Below are 25,572 nucleotides of genomic sequence, written 5' to 3'. Positions count from 1 at the left end.
TTCTCCACCTCGCCCCGCCCCGCGCCTTCACGGCTCTCCGTGCGCAGGCGCGGATGGCGCGGTCAGCTGAGCCGGCTGTCACGTGACGGCGCGGGCCGAGGGAGCGGGCCCGGCCGGGTCTGCGCGGCGTGGGGCGGCAGCGAGGTGCGGGACCGGGGCTGCGGGAGAGGGCTGGCAGCACGCATGGGTGCGCGGGGTCCCGAGGGTACTGGCAGCCGGTGTGGGTGCTCAGGGTGCAGAGCTGACAGCCGGTGTGGGTGCTCAATGGAGCCTGGACATGCTGACAGGGCTCGGGGGTGCAGGGGTTCGCTGGCAGCGCTTGTACGTGGCCGGGTGTGTTGGAGGTTGCTCAGAGCTGGGGGGTGTTGGCAGCTTGTGTGGGTGCACAGAGGTCCCTGGGGGTGCTGGCATCAGGCGTGGATGCTCAGGGGTGCAGAAGCATGCTGGCAGCCCGCATGGGTGCTCAGGGGAGCTTGGGGGTGCTGGTAGCCCATTATGTGGCCATGTGTGTGTGCAGAACCTATGTGGGTGTGGGGGGATGCTGGTAGCTTGCAGGGGTGCCCAGAGGTCCCTAAGGGTCCTGGCAGCCTGCATCAGTGCCTTAGGGTGCTGAGAGCTCATGTGGATCTATGGGTCTGCCTAGACCCTGCGTGAGCACCCAGGGGTGCTGGTGGTGCCCTGTGGGGGTGCTGGCAGCCTGCAGAGTTCCCCTTGGACTGTCTGGGGGGCACAGCACTCGTGGTGTGCACCCGGCGTGAGGTGCTAGTAAGGGTACAGGATGCTGTGTGGTGAGCTGGAGGGTTCAGGGAGCCCTGCGCTCTGTGGGGTGCAGCCACGCTGCTGGGGGAATGCTCAGTGTGGAGGGGGAGTGGGGCAGCCCAGCATGGCTGAGGCGGGAGCTGCGGGAACTGGGGGGGTTTGTGGCGAGCAGCCTCCCTGTTGGGAGAAGCCAGGCTGGGGAGACCAGGCCATGCTGTGAAGTGCTGGAGAGGTGAGACTGGGGGTGACTCTGGGCCTGCAAGAGCACTGGGTGGCACAGGGACCAAAGGACCGATGCTGTGGGGACACAGCTGGTGTGGCTGTCATGTCTGGGAGGTGATGTGGGCACAGCAGCCTGGGGATGGTGCTTGGCCACAGCCTCCCTGTGGGCAGGGGAGTGGGACCAGGCAGGAGGGGGATCTGGCAGTGCTGGCTCTCCCTTGTGTCATGCTGGGGTGGGTGACAAGCAGTGCTGTGGAAATAAAGGATTCAACATGTGTTGTGTGGAGCAGCAGTGAGTTTTGCCCTGCAACCCACCTTTCCTGAAGCTTTTGTGTAGTCTCTTTTGCACACAGGTCCTGCTCAGCTGGGGAGAGCTGTCAGGGTCAGCAGCAAGTTGCATCTTGCTCTTGACTTCTGGCGTGGGTTGTCACTCCAAGGGACAGGTTGCTGTCACCCTCACACCCAGCTTTCCTGGGTGCTTCACTCACCACAGTGAAATTACTCGTGTGTGCAGGGGTGGAAACAAATGCACATGAAAGTTGATGAGGAGTTGGGTTTAAAGTAGAAAACGAATGAGACTGTTCTTGTCTTTGCAATGACGAGACAATGATGTAGTGTGGTTTTGCTTTTGTTTGAAATATTAATTGTGTGGATGAGACAAGTTTTGCAGCTTCTTGTTGATTGCGGGGGAGCTGAGTGCTCGTTCCCTGCTGCTATGCAACCTTTAATCCAGACACAAAGAAGGCAAGTCATGATGAATGCATTTCCCTGGCTCTTCAAAGCAAAAAGCAGCTGGGGCTGGGAAGAAGAACATAAAATAATGGGGAGCAATCAGGCAGACTGATGTAACTGTGTTGTGTTTTATCTGGAGGATATTGCTGTTGGGTACTTCAGATAAAGTGTAGGCTGTCTTTAGGGAGGGGTATCCATGCCTGACCCCTCCCTGGCAGCCCTTCTGCCTCTGTCCTTGCCAACCACCAGGCCCAGGTGCTTGGCAAAACCTCCCAAGTCTCTCCCCTGTCCTTCGGGCACCCATGACAAATAGCTTGTAACGCTTTCCTTGTGTAAACTCATGCTGCCGCTCTTCCTAGTCCCTGCCTCACCGCATCACCCTGCCTGTGGCAGAGCCGGTTCAGGCTGTGATTACGTGGCCCGGCTCTGAGGGAAGAGGCTGGGCAGGAGTGATGGATGTACTGCCTTCAGCTCCTGAGCGCCTGGCTGCATCCTGGCTTGCCCGGCCTGGGCTCTCGGCTGCTCTGGAGGCTGGTGTTGTGTAGGACAGACTGGCGCTGCTTCCTGCTGCCGGCGTTGCCTGGTGCCACAGGAAATAAAGCAGCGTTGTTGCGGCTTGAGTAACTGCTCCTGAGTGGCCGGGATCTGGAGCAAGCATCCAGAGTTGAGCAAAGTCCCTTGCTCCCTACTTCCCTTCTGGTTGCGAGGCTGGACCATTCAAGTGATTGCAGCTTTTGGCTTTTTTTTGCAAGTAACAGCCAGGTTTGCAGAGTATGGTGATGGGGAGGGGGGATGCCTGGGGGTCTGGGGATGGAGCAGGATCTGAGCAGCCTGGGCAGAGCGTTCCCTGCACAGACTAATGTGTAGGTCTGTGCCAGGGTCACTTGCGTGACCTGATAGGAGCTGTCTATCAGGAGACATTTCTCTCCTGCTTCCACTCCTCAGCCGCACCGGGATGGGGAGAACTGGGACTGCTGGGGGGTATGGATGATGCCTGGGGCGGTGATAGCCTGGAGGAGCCTTGGGGCAGGGACCGAATCACCAGGCTGTGTGGCAAGAGGCTGGCAGATAATTTCCCTGTCCCCGCTGCCCCTTCCAGCAGGCGCCTGGGGTGCTGGGTGCAGCCAGGGAGCTGAAGGAAGCAAAGGCATTTTTTTGGGAGGGGAGCAGCAGGATGTGCAGAAGCTGCAGGAGCTTTTTAGGGCATGTGTGGAAATTACCCAGCTAAGTGCTTTCCAGCTGAAGGCAGGAGGATTGTGTCCTTGGGGAGGGCTTGTGCTGGTGCTCCTGGCTTGTGGGACTCTGCTGGGGTTTTTGCTGGAGCAAGAGCTCCAGTTTGTGCAGGTGCCTCCTCCTGGGAAGCCCCATAGTCCTGCAGGAACCTCTGTGGCTGTGAAAACTTCAGGTTGGGTGGTTTGCTGTCAGCCCATGGCCTATTCTCCTGCCTGATCGAGCATAATCAATTATTTTTTGATACAAAGTTCTTATTTATTTGTTTGCTTGTTTGTTTATTTTAAGGGAAGTTGGGAAACTTTCACTTCCCTGGCAAGAGCAAGCCATTCCCTTGCAGCAAACTGTGTGGGGGTTACAAGTGGTTGTCCTTTCCTGGCCGTTCTCTTGACAGCCCTAGTCCTGGGTGCCAGGGCTGGGGACGCTCTACCAGCTTGTCCCTCCCTGCCCCTGGTGCCACACTTGCCATCCTTAGAGCAGGTGCCTTGCCTGATGCAAAGTGGGTCACATCCAGGCTCTGTCTGCAGGATCCTGAACCCAGGTGTGCCTGAGTTGGGGTCATGAACCTGCAGGAAGAGCTATTGGGAACATACTGTGCACGTTTGACCTTGGGACATGCCAGCTTCATGATTGCTTGGGCGGGAGCATGTTGCTGTATAAAAGCCCCGGAGCAGACCTTGCTCTGGTAGTACGAGCTGGTCTCTCTGCACAATGACTGACCCCAGGGAGCCCGAGAAGGGGGGTGTTGAGCTGAGCACCCCTAATGCAGCTCCCCCCACAGAGACCATGTCCACTCGGCGCCTGCGCAGCGAGGACTACAACGACTACAGCTCCACGGATGTCACACCAGAGGGGAGCCCGCCTGGTGGCATCAATGGCTTTGCCCACCCCGAATCCTACCAGCGCTTCGGGGAGACCAACGGGACAACGTGAGTGATGCTTCCTTCCCTCCTGGGCTGGCTGGGAGGTAATGGGGGCTCCCTGCTGCCTGCCAGCTTTCCCGGGGTATGCTGGAGCTGTGGTTTTATGGGGTGGTGAGGGCAGAGCTGTGGTCTTGCCTCCATGGGGTGCCGGCACCAAGTGGGCAGCTGCCCCAGGGTCATTCTCTGCTCTCCAGTGAAACTGGACTTGCTGGCAGTGGGCAGTGTTTGGTGCTTTTCCCAGTATTCCCCCACATCAACTAGGTTCGATAGGGAGCTGTGATGAGCAAACAGCATGTCCAGCTCCAGAGGTTACCTAGGCATGTTGCAGCCATGCCCTGGGGGCTCCCTTATGCCATACCCACGTGAGCAGAGGATGCTGTCTTGCCCCAGGGGAACCCATCCCTTCATCTCAGAGACTTGCCTGTTGTGCAGCCCCTTGGTGCTGAGCTACACTAGCGCTGGGTTTTGCCTCAAAGCTGGTTCTGCAAATGCCTACCCAAAATCTGTTGTTTGTGTCTTTACCTCCCATCCTTCTTCAGAGCCACTGGGCTAGGCTGGGTTCAGGGAACAGAATCCAGATCCCCGTGTGTGTTTCCCACAGCAGCTCAGAGCTGCTGGACCCTGAGCAGGATGAGCTGAGGGCTGAGACTGTGCATGGTCCGGGTGCAGGTATCTGCCGACGGTTATCTCTGCATCTTCTCTCCCTCAGGTGGTACCAGACCCTGATCCATCTGCTGAAGGGGAATGTAGGCACGGGGCTGCTGGGTCTGTCCCTGGCTGTGAAGAACGCTGGCGTCCTGGTAAGGGAGCTCGTGGGGCAGAGTGACCTCAGGGCACTGTGCAGCTCACATGGGTGGTGTGAGGGCTCAGCTCCCTGCTGAGATACCTCTTGGTGCTTGGTGGCTTGTGAGCCTTTGCACCTGGGCTCTGTGACTCGCCTTGTTTGCTGCCAAGACTGTGTTTACTGCTGTTGCATTGTGCTGGCTGGTCTCAAGTAGCTCAGCGTGCAAGTTGGGGCTGTGGTTTCCTCTGCTGGGGTCAAGCAGGGTGCTGGGTCTGTGGCTCTGCACCCAGCTGGGTGTTAACTCCCCGGCTCCTGCAGCATCAGCATCTTTCTCCCAAAATGCTCCACTTGGGTGGCATCTCCTTGCCCTGGTCTTGTGGGTGGCAAGTTGAGCAGGACCTTCACCTTGGTTTGTCCCCGACAGTCCATGGTGAGCAGGCTGTTGTGCCTTCTGAGGGTCCTATGAGCACAGCGCACACATAACGAACCCCGTTGGTCAGTGGTTAATGCCAGTGGCAGGAGATGGCAATGGGGTTTCACCTGGGCTGGCCCAGCCCTTAGGCACTGGTGCTGTGGAGGTAAGTGGCTGTGATGCAGCTTTGCTGCCTGAGGGCTGAGGTCACACTTGGAGGTCAAACAGCAGCCCTGGCCACTGTCACATCTCCCCACTGCTTCTGTCCTGATGCTCAGCTCCTCGGGGTCTGTGTAATAGGCCAGCGACTGCTGTCTGTGTGAGAGGTGCGGGCACCTTGCTACTCTGCTCCGGGCTTCCTTGTCCAGCAATGCAGTGTTCCTATTGCTCAGATTGAAAAATGAAAAGAATTTAAAAAGAAAACTTCCTTCCTTTGTCCAAACCATGACCTCTTCATCACCTGTATAATAGCAATTTGCAAGGCACTTTGGAAAAACAACCCTGGAAGCACTTTGCCATGCCCAGGCTGCCCCACCTTGCTGCTTTTGCATCATTCCAGCCAAGTTCGTGGCTCTCTGTAGGGTTACTCAGTCCCGAGGGGCTGGTTCCTGGGAGCAGCACCCGTGTTCCAGTTCAGCCTTCGGCTGTGTTTTGGCTCATGGAGCCCGTGGGGTTTTGTCTGGAAGAAAACCCCAGGGTGCAGCTCTGCCTCTGGCCATCAGAGTGCAGCCTTCCCTCTCTCTTCCCCTGCAGCTGGGTCCTCTGAGCCTGCTGGTGATGGGAGTCGCGGCTGTGCACTGCATGGGCATCCTGGTGAAATGCGCCCATCACTTCTGCTACAGGTAAGGAGCGACTTCCCTTCTCAGCACTGCTGCTCCTACAACTCCTTCATCATTCCCAACAAGCCTGGTTGTTTTTCTGAAACCTCTCAACAGCAAATTGCCCATGTCAAAGCCTCGGTCAGGAACTACTTCTGGGCTTTTTCACAAGAACAGTTTCCCCATTAATGCCATTGTTTGCCTTGGGAGCCAGCAGACAGGGCTGACGTGATGTCCCTTTTCTTGCTCTTCTCTGAACAGGTTCCAGAAGCAGTTTGTGGACTATGGGGATGCTGTGATGTATGGGCTGGAGTCGACTCCCAGCGCGTGTCTGCGGACACATGCCGTTTGGGGAAGGTACCTGTTCCCTCCTCCGGATGGGGGACTTGTCTTTAAGACCAGCATGTGCTGCAACTGAGACAGAAGAGCCCACTGGTCTCTGAGCTGTGTGGGCAGATGGGCACAAGTGACACAAAATGTTATTTGGCTCACCTGCCCTGAGTGCTTGATGTCCCCCGGGGGATAACGTTGAGGTCTTTGACCCAGTCCTGTCCCGAACCAGATGTAGTTTATACTAAAGGAAGAAGTAAGTCTCTGCAGTGTAAGAAAGGGTAAATAACATGTATTCCAGTGCTGGCCCATCTCGTTAGACACTGAGCATGTCTAATGGTGCCTCCCAGGGATGCTGCCAGCCCTGTGGATGTCCCACATCACACAGATGTTGCACACAGATCACATCGTACATCAGATGCTGGGAAAATCAACCTATTCCTGTGTGTGGGGAGCGTTGCCTCCAGCTGTGACAATTCAGCAGCAGACTGGAGATGCTAAACTTTCCTTCTGAGTGTCCTCTTGAGGCTGACCCTGTGGAGGTGGTGAGAGGGGGAGATCGGAGAGCCTGAGGTCTGTGAGGTTAGATGAAGATGTGGTCTTTCCTGAGCATTGAAGAGAAGCAATCTGGGCATCCTCCAACCTGCACATGCCAGCCCATGGGGAGAGCAGTGTCCATGCAGTGTTTGATTGCAGCCCTCAAGCAACCCAAGTGGGCTCTTACTTCTGTATGACCTGGCTAACAAATGTGTTTTTTTTTTTTTATTTTCTAGGCGTGTAGTGGCACTTTTTCTGATCATCACTCAGTTGGGTTTCTGCTGCGTGTACTTTGTCTTTCTGGCTGACAATCTGAAACAGGTCAGACTTATTCCCTCCTTCATGAGCAAGGGGAAGGTGAGGATGGGTGTGGAGGCGTTTGGATCATAGCTCTGTTTTCCACCAAAGGTCTGCTTCCCATAGCTGATGCTGCTCAGGAAGGTACTGCTCCTCTGCCCAAGTATTTTGAAGGATTTGTTTTCGTGTTCAAACAGGGCAGGTTTGTCTGAGAATCCCCCTGAGTTTGCTCCATATGCAGAGGTGCTGAGCTGTCCATATCACCCAGGAGAAGCGAGGACCATTCCTGGTTGGGAAAGGAACATGATGAAAGCAGAGGGACTGTGTCTTTGATGTCCTGCTGCCTCAGTTAATTGGTTTATTGATGCTCTGTGTTAGATGGTCATGTCATAGAATCCCAGGTTGGAAGGGACCACAAAGATCATATGATCCAACCTTTCTTGGCAAAACCACAGTCTAGACAAGCTGGCCCAGCCCCCTGTCCAGCTGCATCTTAAAAGTGTCCGATGTTGGGGAATCCACAAATTCCCTGAGGAGATTATTCCAATGGCTGATTGTTCTCATAGTGAAAAATTTCCCTCTTGTGTCCAACTGGAATCTCCCTGGGAGTAACTTGTACCCACTGCCCCTTGTCTTTTCTGTATGACTCCTTGCAAAAGGGGAGCCTCTATCGTCCTTGTAGCCACCCTTTAAATACTGGAACATGGTAACCTCTCTGCTCCCTTTCTTAGACCTGTTTGCATTCCAGTTTCTTGCCTCATCCTGTGGCTCTGGGGCTTAATTACATCTTTAGAGAAAGAGTTTCCTTCTGCCAGGTGTTGGGAGGAAATAAACAGAAACTCTGAACCGCTTGGCTGGCTCCCACGCTGTCAGAAACTGGGAATAACAAGTCCCGGTTCCCAATCTCACCAGCTCAGTGCCTCGCTCAGCCTTGTTCCCCATGTGCTTGTGCAGCAGCGCTCTGGTCGCTACCAGCGTGGCTGTGAGCTTCCCCAGCCCTGCCCTGCCACCCGTCAGCTTCAGAGCAGGTTCTCGGGGGTCTGACAGTGGGTGGCAGAGGATGGACGGGCTCTGCCTCTGCTCTGGGAGCAGCAGCCGAGGAGATGCCCCTGGTGCTGCCCTGTGGGGTGGCTGGGAGGAATAAATAGGTGAACATGGGTGATTTGTCACCAGCAGCTTTGAGAGCAGGAGTGCGGGGTGTATGTGTGGGGCTGGGCTGCTGGTGCCCCCCTGCTCCCTGCAAATGGCCCTTTGCTGCTCTTTGAAGGTGGGCTGCTTTCTACTCAGCCCCTCACAGCAGAGACCGAAGGCTGGCTCAAACCATGAGGGAAATTTACACAACCATGCAAATCTGACCCATTTTAGGGTTTCCCATAGCTGAGAAATCCCTTGGCTTCAGTTTTGGATTCTTTTTGGGTAGGGAGAGGGAAGTGTTGCTTGTTCCTTTTTGTGGTGGGGTGTAGCATGTTAGATGGGGAGTGATGGTGCAGGTGGGACCTTGGGCAGGGTGCTGCTGTGCTGGGCAGAGCTTTGGTTTGGAAAACGGCTTTGGGGGAAGCTGCGGAGAGGCAGGGCAGATGGAGTTCAAGCAGCACTTCCCTGCAGGTGCGTGGTGGCTCTGCATGTCCCGTGGGGGACGCTGATTTGTGCAGCAGCTCTTTATCATCTCCTCTGGGGCAGGACTTGCTTGGGAGCAGTTTTAATTAGTTTTCAGGCACCACTTTGCAGTGACCAGATGGCACCTGGCACCCAAACCGACTTGGTGTTGGTTGTATTGGTGATCGATAGCGTGATCGCGCTCCTGAGAGGGACGGCTCAGCCTCTGGATCTCCTCACGTGGAAACAGGGCACTGAGCAGCTGAAGGGGTGCTTGACGTTGGGTGCAACGTGGTGCAGCAGGAGGGAAAGGACCTTTGAGGAAATATCTCTTAATGTATCTTTCCTTTCTTCTCAACTGGCCACGTGGGCAGCGCAGACCAAGCTCTGCCCTCAGTGCGCTTGGCTGCCAGGTTCATGTGCCCAGCGAGCCTGAGCTTGGGCAGGTTTTGCTGTCTGGGCTCAGATGCCGTAGCTGGTCCCAGCCTTTCTTCTTGCAAGGTAACAGGGATTTGCTTCAAAACTACCTGAAAACCCACGTTGCTTTGATTTTATTTGACCAGCTGTCTGCGAATGTGAGCTGATGGGGCAGGAGTCTGACCCATCCAGGGTGCGCTGCCGAGATTGATGGCTCTCAGACCTGCACGATGTGGTTCATCAAGTGTTCCTGTGCTTCTCCAGGTCGTATCTGCAGCAAACGGAACCACCAACGACTGCAGCTCGAACAGGACGGTGACCATGACCCCCACCATGGACTCCCGGCTCTACATGCTTTCCCTGCTGCCTTTTGTGGTGCTGCTCACATTCATCCAGAACCTCAAGGTCCTGTCCATCTTCTCCATGCTGGCCAACGTGGCCATGCTCACCAGTCTTATCGTGATCTACCAGTATATCGTCAGGGTACGTGTTTACAGCTCCTCTCATTGCTTCTGTGATGTCCCATGCTTTGGCAGGTGGGGGAGCTCCGTGATGGGATGTCTGCAGGCTGTGGGGTGCTGCTCTTTCCCATGGCACGGTCCTTACACTCTGCTCCGCAGGACTTTCTCTGCAGCATGGGCCTGCGACAGGGAGCGGTGGGAGTGGGCCAGGTCCTCCCTGTCCTCCCCACATCTGAACTCTGTGTGGGCTTTTTTCCAGGGCATTCCTGATCCCAGTGACCTGCCTCTAGCAGCAGCCTGGAAGACCTACCCTCTCTTTTTTGGCACCGCAGTCTTTGCTTTCGAAGGCATCGGGGTGGTAAGTTGGCATGTGGCAGCGAGGCTGCTTGCATGGGAGGCTCAGCCCATGCTCGGGCTTGCTGCAGCACCTGCTCTGCGCTGCAGCTGTGTTTGCGGATGAGTTCCTCTGACAGTAGCCCAAATTCTGGATGATGCTGTTAGCTTTAGCCTCCAGGCTGTCTCCTGGGTCAAACCCTGTTGCTTCCATCTGAGGCTGGAGGAGAACACGTTCCAAACCTCAGGTTGCTGCTTTGAAGGTGGCTGTATCTGGCAGTAGATCAGGCTCTGCTGGGAATTGCACTGGCAGCCACCTTCAGCTCAGCTGCCTGACCTGTGGATGAGGAATTGTCCTGAGTCTTGTTATCAGGCTGGATCCTGAAGCTGCTTAAGTGGGAAGCCAAAAAACATTAAAACAGAAAGTGGTCTGTTTTTCCCCCATCTCTGCAGAGGCGCTGAGGTCTCCCTTGGGCAGCCGCGTGGCCCCAGCCTGCCATGGGGTTGGATTTGCATGTGCCTCTCATATGAGATGCTGTAAATAGACCATCTGTGTCTGTGGAAAAAAGCTGTGTGGGTGGGTAGAGAGCTTAATGGCTCCCTAAGATGTTGTGGGTTGTTTCCGGGAGCTCCCTTCAAAGGAGCAAAAAATGTTTTCATCTCTTAATATAAGCGGTAAGCACAGGGTGGGAGAGGGCCAAATCCATTACAGGAGGAGCTTTTACTGAATGCTGTGCCCAGGGCAGAGGGCTCTGGCTGACAGTGAGGCACAAATCCTCTCTTCCTCGCGTGACTTGGAGGTGGAGAAGCAAATAAAAGCTATTCTGGTCCTGCCTCCTCACCAGCTCTGCCACTGTGTCTCTTTAAATCCCCAACACCCAAGGACAGCTATAAAAATGTTTGCTGAAGTCCTATATTTGAAAGCAAATGTTACTATTATAGATGTGAAGGACTTGCCCCTGTCCTTCCTTTTGTTTTTATTGTCCTGCCTGGTCAAAATCTGGACAAACTTGATGAGAGAGGAGAAAGTGTTTGGTCTTCCCAGGGCCTGCTGGGCAAAATAAGACGATGTGACACGATGGGCCTGGCCCAGTGGGCGTGGCTGTGTTCTTTTGGGGTGCAGAGTGTAGTGCAGATGGCATTGACACCAGGCACCCATGGGCACAGCTCCTGCCACAGGGAGGGAGCAGGTCCCTTCGTTAAGGTGAGAACATGGGTGACCTTGCTGGGGACCTGCCATGCCAAGCGTGAAGGTCTCAAGTGGGAGCACAGAAATCAGATCTCCCCTGCAGAGTTCCATGTGTGACCATCCTGTCCCCTGGCATGGGGGGACTGTGCTTGGCCATGGGGCTGGGGCGTATAGAGGAGCGGGGGTAACCTGCTGCTCTGTCATCATCCTTCCCTCCTCTCCCAGGTGTTGCCTCTGGAAAACAAGATGAAGAACCCCCGGCAGTTCCCAGTCATCCTCTATGTGGGGATGACCATTGTCACCATCTTGTACATCAGCTTGGGTGTCCTGGGGTACCTGCGCTTCGGGGCAGACATTCAGGCCAGCATAACGCTCAACCTGCCCAACTGCTGGTGAGTCCCTGTGGGGAGTGGAGGGGCTGGGGGGTGAGGGAGGCGTGTCCCAGCCAGAGAGGCAGGAGAGGGGACAGTGGGGGACGTCACTCCTTAGGAGAACTGATCTGAGTGAGCTTGCAGAAGGATCAAACATGCCGTAGCCAGACTGTCCAAAGGAGCTGGTTTAGGGTTGTCTGATGTATGGGGTGGTGAGGCTCATTGCTGTGGTGTCTGAGCTTGGTCTTGGCTCTACAGCTCAGGCTGATTCATTGGAGTCCCTGGTGGTCCCTGCCTGGGTAGGTGCAGCTCTTGGCTTTTTCTTGGTGTCTTTTTGGGGGCTAAGCAGCACTGCAGCTGGCAGATATTGAACAAAAATCCTGTGGGGCTGTATCAGAAGGTCATTGAACAGCGCAAAAAACACTTCTCTTCCCCAGATGAAGCATGTGGAAAACTAACCCAAAACTGGGAGCTCCCACTGGGGCTGAGATGTGACGTCTCCACACGTGGGCTGCGTTCTTTGTTTGCAGCCCTGGAGCTTGAACTCCCACTCCTGGGCTCTGTGTTGTGCCTGGATGTGGCTCAGCTTGAGCCCAGGCTTTGCCTGTGAGTGCTGGTGCTGTGAGGAAACCCCTTCCTTCCCATGGGGCCTGAGCTCTGCAGCTCCCCAAACCTGTCTGTCCTCCTCTGGCATCTGGTGAGGCCTCCTGAGGTGCTCAAGTCGCTGGCTGGAGCCCTGCGGAGACACACATGGCCTGACCCTGGACCTGCTTCCCTGGAGAGGTTATTTCTCCTCTTGCCAGGGCTGGTGGCTGTTGCAGGAGCTGGCTGGGCTGTGTGCAGTTCTGTCCTGGGGGCAACTGGTTGTTCAGTGTCACAGCTCCATATTCACCCTGGAGGAGAAATTCAAGCAATCTCCCTTGCCTTTGGGAGAAGTGTGGAGTACACAGATATTGAGAACAAATGCCTTTTCCAGCTTGCTCCACTTGGAATTATTTGAGAAAATCTTGAAAAAAAACCCATGTCTTGCTTCTTATGACATGCTGCTTCAAAGTGTTTGTGTGGCAGGAGACGGTGCTGACAGGTGAGGAGCGGTTTCACAGCAGTGTCTCTGGCGCCTGGGTGCAGAGCTGGGGCTGAGTGCTGGCTTTGGTGCCACGAGGCTTCTTGGAAAACTGTCCTGTGGCAACAGAGTTTCTCCGGGTTTGCCTAGGAACACTCTGGAGTTCAATGGTTTCTCTTTGACATCTCTGCTGTCTTGAAATCCTGCAAGAGACCAGGGTGAGAATTGGAGCCGGGGGTGCCAGTCAAATTTTGAGTCAGTGGTGGGTTTCCACATGCTGACCTTGTAGAGCTGTGCAGCTGGGGCTCTGGAGAAAGCAAGGATTTTTAAAAAATAGAGCCTGTTTTTGCTTTAATTGATGCTGTGTGGGTTTCTTTGAAGAGTGCATGGACTTTCATGCTGGATCTGTGTAGTGACTGAACTGCTGGATGTTGGTGTGGCAGAAGGTCCTACTCCTGCTGAGAGCATTGTCCCTTGCAGGGCTGGCAGCTCTGCAGGGTCCCTGCTTGCAGTGAGGAGGGACAGGGCCAGTGGAAAAACAGGCTTGTGTTGCAGGGAGATCTGAATCCCACTGTGCCAAGCACAGCAGGTGTGAATCCCATCCGCTCAGCAAGCTGAAGTGACGTGTGGAGGGGATGAAATGCTGCTGCTGTTTCTGAAGGTGGGAAGCAGGTCAGATCCAGGTCTTGGGCTCTGCAGGGCATCAGGTCATGCCACAGCCTGTAGTGATTGCTGACCTGTAATGCTGCCCCGGCGGATTCCATGGCAAATCTCAGCTTTGTTTGCTCTAAAGGATGACAATGACATCCCTTGGAAGAAGGTGATGAGATTTGTGTGACTTGATAAGCTACAGAAAGATCCCGTTTCAAGTGCACATCTATGCCGTCAAAGTACTTTTCTGAGCAAAACTGTTGAGTTTTTCAGATAGAGAGGAGAGAATAGCCCTTTGGCAGCAGTGCTGCGGAAGCCTGGGTGTGCTGTGGTCCCTGTGACTCAACACACAAAGCACTTTGATGTTTGCACATGTTCTGGAAGAACATTTGATGGAGGCTATAAATAGTGGACTTGGAAATGGTTTATCTAAGGTAAGGGCTAGGATACTTGGGCTAAAGTATTGACTGCTGCATTCCCACACATTAAACTGTAGGTGATGGGTGGAGACTTGCTCTTGGAATGAGTGTTTTGCCCATTCTGCTTTGTTTGCGGGTTTTCTCCCCAGCAGTAAAAAATTGTTGACCTGCAGGAGCCGATCATAAGGACTGTGGGTGAGAAGTCATGGGGTTTGCCTGCAGCATGGGAGACAAGGTGAGGATTGTGGTGGAGATGCCACATCGTTCCTTGGCTGTAGCCATGGCCCAAAGGTCTCTAGAACAGATTTGATGAACGTGTTGGAAATCGTTGAGTTACAGGATGACTAAGGACTTCTCCAGCCTCATTTCTCTGTGACCGCAGCTTCCTCTAATGAGGAGTGTGTCAGTTCCCAGTGCCCAGACCTAACCACGGCTTCCGAAATACTGCTGTGCTGTGCAGAAATCCCTCCTTGCATCCTCAGGAGGGTTACTTCACCCCACCCTCTCGAGAGTGAAGAAATGCTGTAGTGAGGGGGAGGATGTTTGGTTGCGTATGGCTGCTTGGAGGTATGTAACGACAGAGCTTACAGTCAAAGGAAGGTGTGCCATTTCTTGCAACTTGTTGGGATGGCCTGTCGTGGCTCTCTGGGTTAAGGACGTGGTCGCTGTGGTTGGCAGAGCAGGACCCTGCGTGGACCCGTGTTGTCTGTGGGTCAAGCGTAGCACTTGAGACTTTCTTCTTGTTGATGTTTAAAATGCCCTTTCAGCTTGTTATCCTGGTTCCTGACCTGTACAGGATTGGTACTCAACCTTATTCTGTACCTTTTTTAATAACATCTCTTAATTATGTATTGCCTGGAAGCACTTTATAGATTTACAGCATCACTTAACTGAAAAAACAATTATGAGATATACAGGCTGTGGAACAGGTGGCTCAAGGCTACTGTGCATGTGAGTCATATGTGGCTGAATGGGCACATTCCTGACTCTGGTAGCTTTCTCTTTAGTTTGTCTGTGGAATCACAGGGTAATTTGGGTTGGAGAGGGCGTCTCATGATCATCAGGCCCACCTACCTGCTCAAAGCAGGGCCAGCTTAAATTTTGAATTATCAGTAAGGAGGGGGGTTCCCCACCTCTCCAGATGCTTGTTGTGGTGCTTAACTACCCTTTAGGGATGCAGCTCTGTCCCAGTGTCCCTGGTTCTTCTGCTGTGCAGCTCTGGGAACGACCTCTCTCTGTCTTCTCCATGCTCTCCTGTCAGGTAGCTGAAGACAGTAATAACATCCCCATTAACCTTCTCTTCATGCTGAATGAGTCCAGGTCTTGCAGCCTTTTCTCGCATGTCATGTGCTCCAGCCCCAACAGCCTCTACTCAGCTTGCTCTGCTAGGTCAGTGTCTGTCCTGTCCTGGGAGTCTCCAGACTGGACAAAAGACACAAGATGTAGCTTCTCAAGCTCCCAAACAAGGGAGTAATCCCTACCCTTAACCTGCTGGCTATGTTTTTGCTAACACAGCCTGGTATGTGGTTGAACTTAATCACTGCAGGGTCCTGCTGCTGGCTCATGTTCAGTTGTTGCCCACCAGCACCTCCAGGTCCTGTTCTCCTGGCCAGTCAGGAAACTGGGCCCCAGCCTGCTTGGTCAGCATGTCATGAGTTTGAGACCAGATAGGACCATGTGTGATGTAACTAGATATCACTCCTCTTTTAAAGAAGCTTTTCCTGCTGCCGGGTGGCTGCGGGCAGAGATGAGCCCGGGAGGTGGCTTTTTTGCCACCTGTGACAGGCTCTGTCCCGCACCCCCGCTGCATCGCTGTGGGATCTGGGCGGTGAGATCTGACTCAGGGTGAGCCTGGGGTGCTGTTTGCAGCCTGTCTGCACCCCACCTTCCCTCTGCACGGCCCAAACTGCTCATTTAACCGTCACTGCCTCAAACATGTATTATGCTGCATTCCAAAAATAACTGCTCTTTTACGTTTCATGGAGGAGGTTCAGTTGCAGGTGGCGGTGGTGACATTTGCTTTGTAAGCCCAGACTTATCCCAGCAGTGCTGTTCTTTTCCCCCTTCTCAGAAGCCATGCAGTAATCTCAATCTGTGAAATATTAATGGCTGCAGCTGATAAGACTCTTTGAAGATATTCTTCATCTTCTGTTTTAAGACAGAGAATAAAGTCCAGCTGGTTACAAATAGGAGAAAAGGAGGTGTTGTTTTTTTCCTTCAGCTCAAAGGCTGGATTTTGTTGGTGTAGGTGAAAGGTCTCTGGGGGTGGGTGATGGAGGCAACTTCATTCTGGGTCACTGGCCAAAGGTCAGGATTGCAGCTTTTGGCAGTACCAGTGCTACTGGGGGTATTTGGGTATGTGTGTAGGACAATCATGAAGAAGGCCATCCTGTGTCACTGCAGACCTTGCAGAGTCCAGCCTGGTCAAGCGGCAAGAGTGGTATGGAGCCTATGTCTCTACATAAGGGAGCAGGGTACCTGGAGGATGTGTTACTTTGTGCAGCCAAGGGCAGTGTGGCACATGTGAGCATCTAGAAATGCAGGCAGATGCCTTAACTTGTTGAGGAACAAGTTAAGCCCTTGGTCCCTTGACTAACAACACCTCAGCTTTTCCTGTGCCTTTGGATGAGTTAGGAGCAGGACAGTGGTTTGTTGGTTTTGTTTGTTTGTTTTTCAAGTAGCTCTCAATATCTGTGCCCACAAGTTTTGCCAGGGGGAAGCAGCATTTGAGAGGCTGCTGGCCCAACTCCTGGACTGATGATACCTTACACAAAGCCAAGACTAAAGCCTCTGAATAGGTGTGGGGGCATGTGTTGCTGCAGCTTGGAGGATGCGCTGTCTCCTTGCTGTCATTTGTCCAGGAAAGGTCTCTGTACATTGAATGCATCAGAGTAATTTTCCAGCAGAGTGTTCAGGAGGGACGATCACTGGCACACAAAAGTCCTTCTTGGCAGAGTGTTCCCCTTCTGCTTTCTGTTGTTGCTGCCGTGGGGGCTGGAGCAAGAGAGTGTCCCACTGGGTCTCGTCCTTCTGTTTTGCAGGCTGTACCAAGCTGTTAAGCTGCTCTTCTCCATCGGGATTTTCTTCACGTACGCCGTGCAATTCTACGTGCCCGCCGAGATCATCATCCCTCCCCTCATCGCCCGGGTGTCAGAGCGCTGGGGCTGGCTGGTCAACCTGCTCCTCAGGGTGGCCCTGGTCGGCGTGACCTGTGAGTAGAAAGCAGCTTCTCGGAGTTTCCGTAAGAGGATGTGGTACCTCCTTCCCACCACGGGCTGGTGGTGCTGAGAGCCCTTGCCCCTCGCCTTGCTGCCTCAGGCCCGGCTACTGAAGCCTGGGCAGTGGGGAGTCTCCTGGAGCCCTGTTTTCCATAGACAGCATGCAGCCAGGCTCCTGGTGCCTGTGTGACACAGACATGGCTGCAAAGGGGTCACTGACTGTGAGGGATGGGTGTGCTTGTGTACAGACATTCATGGCAGTGTATAGCACAGCAGAAGATAATTGAGAATGATGCATGACCCATAACAAAGCCTTGGCGTGCCTGTGGCCACAGGGCAGGTCTGGTTGGGTCAGCCCCAGGTGGTCTCTTTCCCTTGATGATGTCCGCTGCCTGCAGTGAGATTCTGGTGGAGCAGGATGCCAGGTTAGAGCCTGGCAGACCTTTGGGAAAGGTGTGGAGCAAATCAGGTGCAGGAGTATCAGATTTTGGCTGGTTTTCATTCCTGAAGTCTAGATCCTTGCTGTTGTCAGCACAGCTGAGACGCGTGACTGAGCTCACAAGCATCATGTGCTGAAAAAGAGCTTTTCTTCATGGCTTGATGCTGCTGATGCACCAGAGTTGAGCATCAGGGACCTGGCCCTGCATCCCAGCTGGGTTTTGTTTGTGCTTGAGAGGAGCACGGTGCTAACTGGAGGGTGGTGGAGATGGCTGAGAACAGGATGCTGCCAGTTCCTGGGCTCTCAGTAATGGTGAGTCAGAAACACTGCATTAACGGAGGTGCTGAGTACCTGAAACACATTCTGCTCCAGCGCCCACAGCTGGAGGGACGGTGCACGGATCACAGAAACCCAGACTAGTTGGGCTTGGAAGAGCCCTCTGGAGATCATCCAGTCCAACCCACCTGCTAAAGCAGGTTCACCAGAGCAGATCTCACAGGAATGTGTCCAGGTGGGTTTGAATGTTTCCAGAGAAGGAGACTTCACAACCTTTCTGTGCAGCCTGTTCCAGGCTCTGGCACCTCAAAGTAAAGAAATTTCTCCTCATATTCAGGTGGAACCTCCTGTGCTTCAGCCTGTGCCTGTTGCCACTTATCCCATCATTCAGCACCACTGAAAAGAGTCTGGTCCATCCTCTTGACATCCACCATTGAGATATTTATAAACACTGATGATATGCCCTCTCAGCCCTCTCCAGGCTGAACAGACCCAGCTCTCTCATGAAATCCTTCTGTGCTGGACCATGTTCTCCAGCCACCCCAGTGCTGGTGGTTGAGCTCGCAGCCTGCCCATGGGATGGGAGCCTCTGCTGGAGGGTGTTGGAGTGTGCCTGGCCAGGGAAACAAAGGCGTGGGGTGACGGGATAGCTTTAGATGCTGGCAGTGGCCATTTGGGGGTAGGGAGGCAGTGGAGGTGTTGGTGGAAGGGTACTGGTTCCTTTGTACTTCTTCACCTCCCCTTTCCCTGTAAGTCTCTCTGACTGCTGGTGAGGATAAAAGCAACTGGGGGGGTTGCATGAATATTCATCGGATGATTGTGTGGCCACAGAACAAGCCTGCATCATGGCTTTGGCTTCCAAAGAGAGGATGCAATCTGGTGTTATGGGTGTCTTTTAAGCTTAGACTTCAAAACCAGCACAGTTAAAACCCCTTTGAATTAATACCTGCGGAAAGCAGGACCGTTGGCCCTGGAGGCTGAGGACTGCAGCTGGTGCTTCAGCCCTGCTTGTTTTAGCGGGGGGTTAATAATTTTGTTTACTCTGAGTCCAAAGAGCGGTGTGGGGTGGGCTGAGGGTGCTGTTGGTGGTTGGCTGCTCTGCTCTCCCCACAGACTGCCGGAGCAGGGATGCTGCTCACAGCAGAGACCTGGCAGAGCACTCCTTTGCCTCTGTGCAGGGCTGGAAACTGGGATAAACTTCATCCAGGTCAGCTTTGTGGGGACTTTTACTGCTGTTCCCCACGGTGAAGGGATGGTTCGTCTCTAGGCTTATCCTTAATGGCAGGGCTGGAGTGGTGGTGATGTGCAGGAGCATCTCCTGTTTGTGTCTTTGCCTGCTGTCAGTCTCCCAAGCCTTCCATCTCCTGCAGTGCTGCGGGTGATCTTTGGTTCAGGGAGGCTCCACCACCCTCTCTTGCCTGTAGCTGATTGCTGAGGAATGAACAAATCCCTCTGGAAGGGAGCCCCGAGACGTCCCTTTTCAACTGAGCCTGTAGCCGACACAGTTCTAGGTGTCTCCTGTTTCTAAGCAGAGCTTTCAAAGCAATAATCCAGTTTATTTCTTTTGGTTACTTTGATTAAGTGCTGAGGTCTGCTGTGATTGCTGAGGATGCTCTTCTGTAGTACAAAGCTCTGGTTGCCTTTTCCTCAGGCTTCATTTGAACAAAAAGCAGCAGTGATGCTCTCAAGTGCTGTGCGTAGGGAACTCGCTCGGTGTGTGACCGTGCTGAGGGGTACCGCTCCCAGTTGCAAAACAGGACCTAGATGATCCCTTATTTTAAATCTGCTCCCCAAACACTGACACTGCAGTGCCCAGGGGTGGTGGTGGCTGTGGGCTGGTTGGAAGGAGGACATACCATCCCTCCATCCTCCCCTGGTCCCGAGCAGGAGAAGGGGGAGTGGGAATACGCTGGAATTTGCAGCCGCTAAGTGTGAGCTGTCAGAAGTCTCCCAGGGGGATTTTCCTTGGCTGCAGTTTTTACCTCACAAATGTTCTCCCCTGGGCTGTGCCGCAGGTGCTCTGCTGCTGGAGCAGCTCTAAACACATGCAAACCACAGGGATTTATTTGGAGTCGGGGGAGATGGCTTTTTGCCTCCTGTTTTATGGGGTTTCTGAGGCTTTGCGGCTCCCCAGGTGTGGGGAGCAGGAGTGCTGGTTCTCTGAGGGGGGCCAGCAGCCGATCTTCTGCCAGCGGCATCTGTTTGCTGGGGCACCCGTCCCGCTCGGCCCCAGAGCTCGATGTGGTGGTGCCCGGGGCGACAAAAAGGATTTGGTCTGCATGCTGCACTTCATTAACTCAATGCAATGGCTTAATTGCTTGTTGGGGAGGAGTTGCTGGAAAACATGCAGCCACATCTTCAAAGCTCTTGTGTCAGGGAGAAGAGCAGAGGAATGATTCAGGCAGATGGAGTCCTTGCAGTGGGTTTTTGCTTGTTTTGACTCAGGGGAGGGTCTCTGCCATTTGGGAGCCAGCTGCACTAACGTTGCGTCCGCTCCTTCTCCAGGCGTGCTGGCCATCCTCATCCCGCGCCTGGACATCGTCATCTCGCTGGTGGGCTCCGTCAGCAGCAGTGCCCTGGCTCTCATCTTCCCCCCGCTGCTGGAGATCGCCACCTACTCTGCAGAAGGCCTGCACCCCCTTGTCATCGTCAAGGACATCGCCATCAGCCTCTTCGGCTTCCTGGGTTTCGTGGTGGGGACGTACGAGGCACTGGTGGAGCTGGCTACGCCCGCCACCACAATCGTGAACAGCACCAGTGCCGTAGTGCAGTGATGGTGCCCGTGCCCCACTGGCCGCCCCGGGCGCTATGCTGGGGGCACACGGGCACTGCTGGTCCCTTGGGGACAGTGTCCCCTCTCCCCTTGGGAAATGCGGTGGGTTTGGTCTGCGAGAGGACGGGGCTGCCCGATGCTGTGGCCACCCATCTGCAGCAGGGTCCTGTGCTGGGCTGCAGCTGGGGAGGTGGGGTCTGGGACAGTGCCTTCCCTGGGGGCTTTTCGGGCAGGTGATACAGCCAAACAGCACCTGTGTAAACAGTCACTTTGAGAGCTGAAGACTCCTGGGGATGTACATTTTGATTTTTTTTTCTTTTTAGATCCCCACCTTTCTGTATTTCCTTTGTCCCTTCAGTCGGGGCAGGAAACAGGGACTGCTCTTTTTTTGTGCCAGTTTTTTCTTTCCCCCCTCAGCACTTTATTTTTACAGCAACAGAGAAACCTCAGCTCAGGTTGAGGAGCATGCAACCACCTCCTCACCCTGGCCCTTCGGGGGTGGCAGATGGAGCCTGAGGTATGGAGCATCCTGCGACTCTCCTGCTCTCCTGCGGTGGGACCCCCGGACATGGGCATTGGCTCCTGCCGTGCTCCAGATCTGTTTCCAGACACCCTGGGAGCTGAGCAGGGCACCAGGCACAGCACTTCCCTGGCCTGGGAGGGTTTGCTGAACTTTGGCCAATGCTTTCAGTAGTGGCGCTTTGTTCCCCATCCAGCACACACACCTAATGTCTGGCTTTTGGAAGTATTAGGACCGGGTGCACGTGGAGAGCAAATGGGGTCTGCTGTAATGAGGGTCCAAGCCGGACACCTTTGTCTGGGAGCATCTCCCTACGTGGGATGGGGTGTCCCCAGGGGTCACCACGTGCTACCTGCACATGGCAAAAATGCATCACTTTGTTTACAGCACCTGAGCTGGCCTGGCACACTCCAGCTGTGACTGCAGGCCATTACTGAATGTCAAATCACACACAAAACCCCCATAATGTGTGGGGTATTTTTCGTTTTGTTGTTTTTTAACCTTTCTCTCCTGATCCCACTCCTTCCCTGGTGGTATCCTCTGCCTCTGCCCCAGCTCTGCAGCCCCTGGTAGGAGGCAACTTCTCTCTGTGCTCCTGTTGCTTCTAGCTGTGTGACTGGTGTGTGCTTGAGGGGGGGACAGTCCCCACCATGCTGCTGTTTCCCTTCCTCTCGGTGAGCCCAGCTTCCTCTCTGGAGGGTTCCCTTGCATTTCACAAAATCACAGGATGGTTGGGGTTGGAAGGGACCTCTGGAGATCATCTGGTCCAACCCACCTGCTAAAGCAGGTTCAACAGAGCAGATCTCACAGGATCATGTCCAGGCAGGTTTTGAATGTCTTCAGAGAAGGAGACTCCACCACCTCTCTGGGCAGTCTGTTCCAGGGCTCTGCCAGCAGTTTTTGTTTTAAGAGGGCGAACTCATCCTCCATGGGATGCCTTTTCCTAGCCATGTGAAAACCACCCCTCTGCAACCCCCGATCTGGGCTGAACTCCTCTCTGCTCACACAGCATCTCCCAAACATCGGCAGCATGGTGGGTCCCTCTGGAGAGCTGTTATCCCCGCATCCCACCACAGCCTTTTCTACATAGGAGTGGGCAAAGGCTGGTGGTGGTGGTGGGAAAGTAGTGTGAACATAGCGCTGGTGGGCTGTGTTCTGTCTTTGATGGAGGATGAGTGATGCTTGGGGTGTTCGGTACTTGACCTGCTTCTGGGAGGAGAAGGCTGTGCAGAGTGGTGTCTGTGCAGCCTACCTCCTCGATGGGTGGTGTTTCAGTGTCCTGCACTGTGTTCCTTTTGCTGGCTCTGCTTTGGGTGCCCCATACTGGTACATGGGCCCATGGCCAAGTGTGGGGTAGGTCTGTGCCATGTCACTACTCCTTTCCAGCCCCTCATCTGCTTGCTGCATCTCTGGGGGCTCACTTCATCTCCTCAAAGTCTGTGCTGGTGAAGGTTTCATGAGCAGAGCAAAGCTTTAATTCAAATCATCCACCTGGAGGACACTGAGAGCAAACAGTGGGGTCTGGGGGGGCACTCCAGGGGATGCCACGAATGGGAAACGTGCAATATTTACATCCATCACTGTGTACTGATCCTGGCGTGGCCCTTGCAGTTGGGTTTGACAGCAGAAGTGTCACCCTTGGCAGAAAGCATGCTGTTATGAGCAGGGGATGTCTGGTACATGCCCCTAGACCTGTTGGTACCCCCTGAGAAGGCTGGTCGCATTTTAGGGGACAGCTGTGTGCCAGGGCGTGTCCCCAACCCAGCACCAGGCATCAGTGGGTTTGCTGGTGGGGCTCTTAGCACCCAAACTCACTTTGCAATCAGTGAAGACCTCATTTCCAAGGAAACTGGGATATCACAGCAGCATTAAATGTTTTTTGCAGTTCTTCATTTTTATTGGGGTGAGCAGGGGGTGTTCAGAGATGAGGCCAGATGTGCCGTTGGGGCACACGGCGTGAGGGGCTCTGCTGAACCAGGAGGACCTGGCACAGGACACAACGGACTTGAAAACTTGGCACTTCTGTACCGTAGGCTGCTCTGTAACCATGGAAATGATGTAAATATAGAAATTATTAATGTAGGTGTCTCGTGCCTATGGATATTGTCAGTGCACAGTGTGTGTAGCTGCCCAGTGGAAGAGCTGGTGCTGCACCTCAATCACATTATCTTACTTTAATCAATAAATATAATCTATTTTTTACGTGAAAACACTCTGTGGTGTGAGATGGGGACTTCTCTTCCATGAGGCAGATGTAAAACAACCTGGCAGTGCCCCAGCCAGGTGTGCAGCAGTGCTGGGGGGCTCCTAGGTGGACCCTGCTGTGCTGGGCTGGATGGGGCAGTGCTGTGGCATTAATGTCAGTGGATGTGCTACAACTTTTGGGACTTGTTTGTTTTTACCTCCTCTCTTTTTTTCTTTTTCTTGCAAATACCACCCAGTAACAAGGGCTTGGGGAGGAGGAGGCGTTGGCTTGGGGAGGAGGGGACATCCATGTGACAGCAGGAGCCCTGGAGCCCGGCAGGCAGCCAGGGTCAGACCCTGTGCTTTTCCCAGCCCCATTGCAGTACATGAGACTCCTGCCTCTGCTGAGGGTTTCAAATAGAAGTGCTTCAGCTTTGCTACTCTGAAAATGATCATTTTCCTTCTGAACACACTTGTGCAGGTAGGTTGTGGGCAGAGCCTTTATGGGCTGACTGGGCTTCGCTGTCCTCTCTGCCCCACCAAAGCTGCACCTTGGCTTCTTGGCTGCCTCCAGGGACCCAGCAGCCTGGTTTATACTGGAAGTGGGACTGCAGCTGAAAAAAGAGCCTGACGTGTGGATGGTGGCAGCGTGGTGGATGCTGAGGTGCTGCTGATCCATGTGAGGGTTCAGAGGAGATGGCTGGGTGCCATGCCAGCATGGTTGCAGCTCTGCTTATCCTCATGCTGCTGAATAATTCCTGCCATTGCGGTGTGTCGTTAGTGGGGCTGTTCGGAAAATCAGGGCTTGAGCTAATTGCTTGAAGCTGTGGCAGAAAAGTCTCCTTCAAGTTCTGAGGTTGATGGGGAGTTTGGTCCCCGAAGGGGGATCCGAGGCCACCCAAACCCCATGGTGGGAGGAGTGGCTGAGCAAAGGCAAAAACTGCAGTTTATGAGCAGGAAACAGGCAGAGCAGGTGAACCCTATCCTTTCCTTTGGCCTTAAGAAAATGCTGCTCCCCCAGTGAGCCTGGTGATGGCAACCCTGCTCTTCACAATGTCCCATCAGCATGCAGGGGGTTGAGCCTGCCTTGGGGACCTGCCTGCATTTAGAGTTTTATCAAAAACAGCCATGGTGAACTGCAAAGCTCACAAGCCCGTCCTGGCAGAGGAAAGCTGAGCTGGGGATCTACACAGCTGCAGCCAAGTGCTCCATCCCTCCCCTGGCTTTAATTTGGGATTAAGCCCAGCTGTGGAGGGTAAGGGGGTTGTGGTGGAAGGTCTGGCCAGGCCAGGTGGTGCTTGTCCTGTACGTGGTAGTTAAGGCAGGAGGGAGGTTGCTGTGGTGTCCCTTTCTCAGCCTCTCCGTGTGATGAGCTGCCCTCAAGCCAGCAGGTAGGGTGCTGTGGTATCCCTGGGGTGATTTGGGGAGTGGGGTGAGTCCTTGGCTCAGGACATGAAGCTCGTGGCAGGATTTGCAGCCTGAGGTGCTGGGGCAGCATAAATATTGTGTGGCTGGGCTGGAGGTTTGCAGCAGGGGGCTGTGTGTTGTACTGGTGGTTTTATCAGTCCTAATCCAGTCAGGGGCTGATCTCTGTTTAGTAGAGCTGGGTCTCCAAGAAGCAGCTCGTATTCTCCTGCAAACCTCAGGGTAGTACAGCTCCTGGGCTGGTTGCGGTTCGTATCTGGGCTGTGCAGTGAGAACGTCCCTGTGTGTCCCAAGTGCAACCCGCCCCTCCCCAGTTTTGGTCTCAGGAGGGGATGTGAATAGCAGGCTTTCTCACATCTGCTGGTTGCCCAGCGTGCCTGGGTGGCGGTTGCGCCCCCGCCCCGAGGAGCTCCGGAGCTTTCAATGGGGCAGTTGATGGCCCTTGAGCACCTTTTGTGCCCCGCTGTCCTCACAACAGTCCCATCCCCCTCCCCGGTGGCTCCTCATGGTCACCCCCGGCTGGTGGGCAGCGGGGGCCGGACCCTGTTCAACAGATGGGTCCTCAGGCAATGAGGGGCCCAGGCCCAGAGAAGCTTCTGGCCGAGCCGCTCACTGCCACAGCCAGACCCAACTGGGCTGTGAAATGGGACCCTCACCGAAGCCCTGGGACTTGTTCAGCAGGGAGCAGCAGGACTGGGATTGGAGCCTCCCCTGAGCTCAGGGGCCATCTGAGGAGACTTCCCGGGACGAAAGCCCTCACCTGCTCCTTGGTGAGTGATTTTCTTCTGGAAATATCCATGAGTAAGCCCTTGTCCTCCTGGATAAGTAATTATTTGTGCTGGGTGCTCCTGGGTGAGAGAGTTGTCTGGTTTTTGTGAGCAAGTGCATGCACCCTGGGAGTCCTCATTGTTCTGATGTGGTCGTACAGTAACAGCATCCCCAACTGGTATATCGAACCTGCAGTTTATTAAATGATGCTGGAGTGCTGAATAACTTTGGATAAATCCTGTTTCTAGTTGGTTCTCCGCTAAACAGTTCTGGTTAGAATCAAGTCTGTTTGGAGCTTATCATGTCTAAACTGAGTCATGCTTCTGCTGCCCAAGAACAGGGTTTTGCTGGGGTCCTGCCTTTTCCCTGGGTAGGGGACACTGAGGCACTGCCCCAGGCTGGGACAGTCCCCTGTCATTGGTCAC

The 25,572-nt window shown here is 54.2% G+C and overlaps 1 protein-coding gene across 2 annotated transcripts; it reads left to right on the top strand.

Moving 5' to 3' along the window:
• Positions 1-52: 52 nt before the first annotated feature.
• Positions 53-22,980, top strand: LOC136107911 (proton-coupled amino acid transporter 1-like). Of its 2 annotated transcripts, XM_065849305.2 has the most exons (11): positions 53-144; positions 3,725-3,872; positions 4,576-4,666; positions 5,816-5,904; positions 6,142-6,237; positions 6,984-7,068; positions 9,322-9,540; positions 9,778-9,876; positions 11,266-11,432; positions 16,586-16,755; positions 19,983-22,980. In XM_065849305.2, the coding sequence occupies exons 2-11, from the start codon at positions 3,730-3,732 to the stop codon at positions 20,249-20,251; spliced, it is 1,428 nt and encodes a 475-aa protein (XP_065705377.1). In that variant the 5' UTR covers positions 53-144; positions 3,725-3,729; the 3' UTR covers positions 20,252-22,980. The 2 variants fall into 2 exon arrangements, with proteins under 2 accessions (XP_065705377.1, XP_071670807.1); XM_071814706.1 differs by lacking the exon at positions 53-144 and having other exon boundaries at positions 3,707-3,872.
• Positions 22,981-25,572: the final 2,592 nt, after the last annotated feature.

This window comes from Patagioenas fasciata, chromosome 14 (genome assembly GCF_037038585.1).
Source record: "Patagioenas fasciata isolate bPatFas1 chromosome 14, bPatFas1.hap1, whole genome shotgun sequence".
Classification (NCBI taxonomy): Eukaryota; Metazoa; Chordata; class Aves; order Columbiformes; family Columbidae; genus Patagioenas; species Patagioenas fasciata.
The sequence above is the reverse complement of the archived record's forward strand: the minus strand, read 5'-3'. Positions and strand labels throughout refer to the sequence as shown.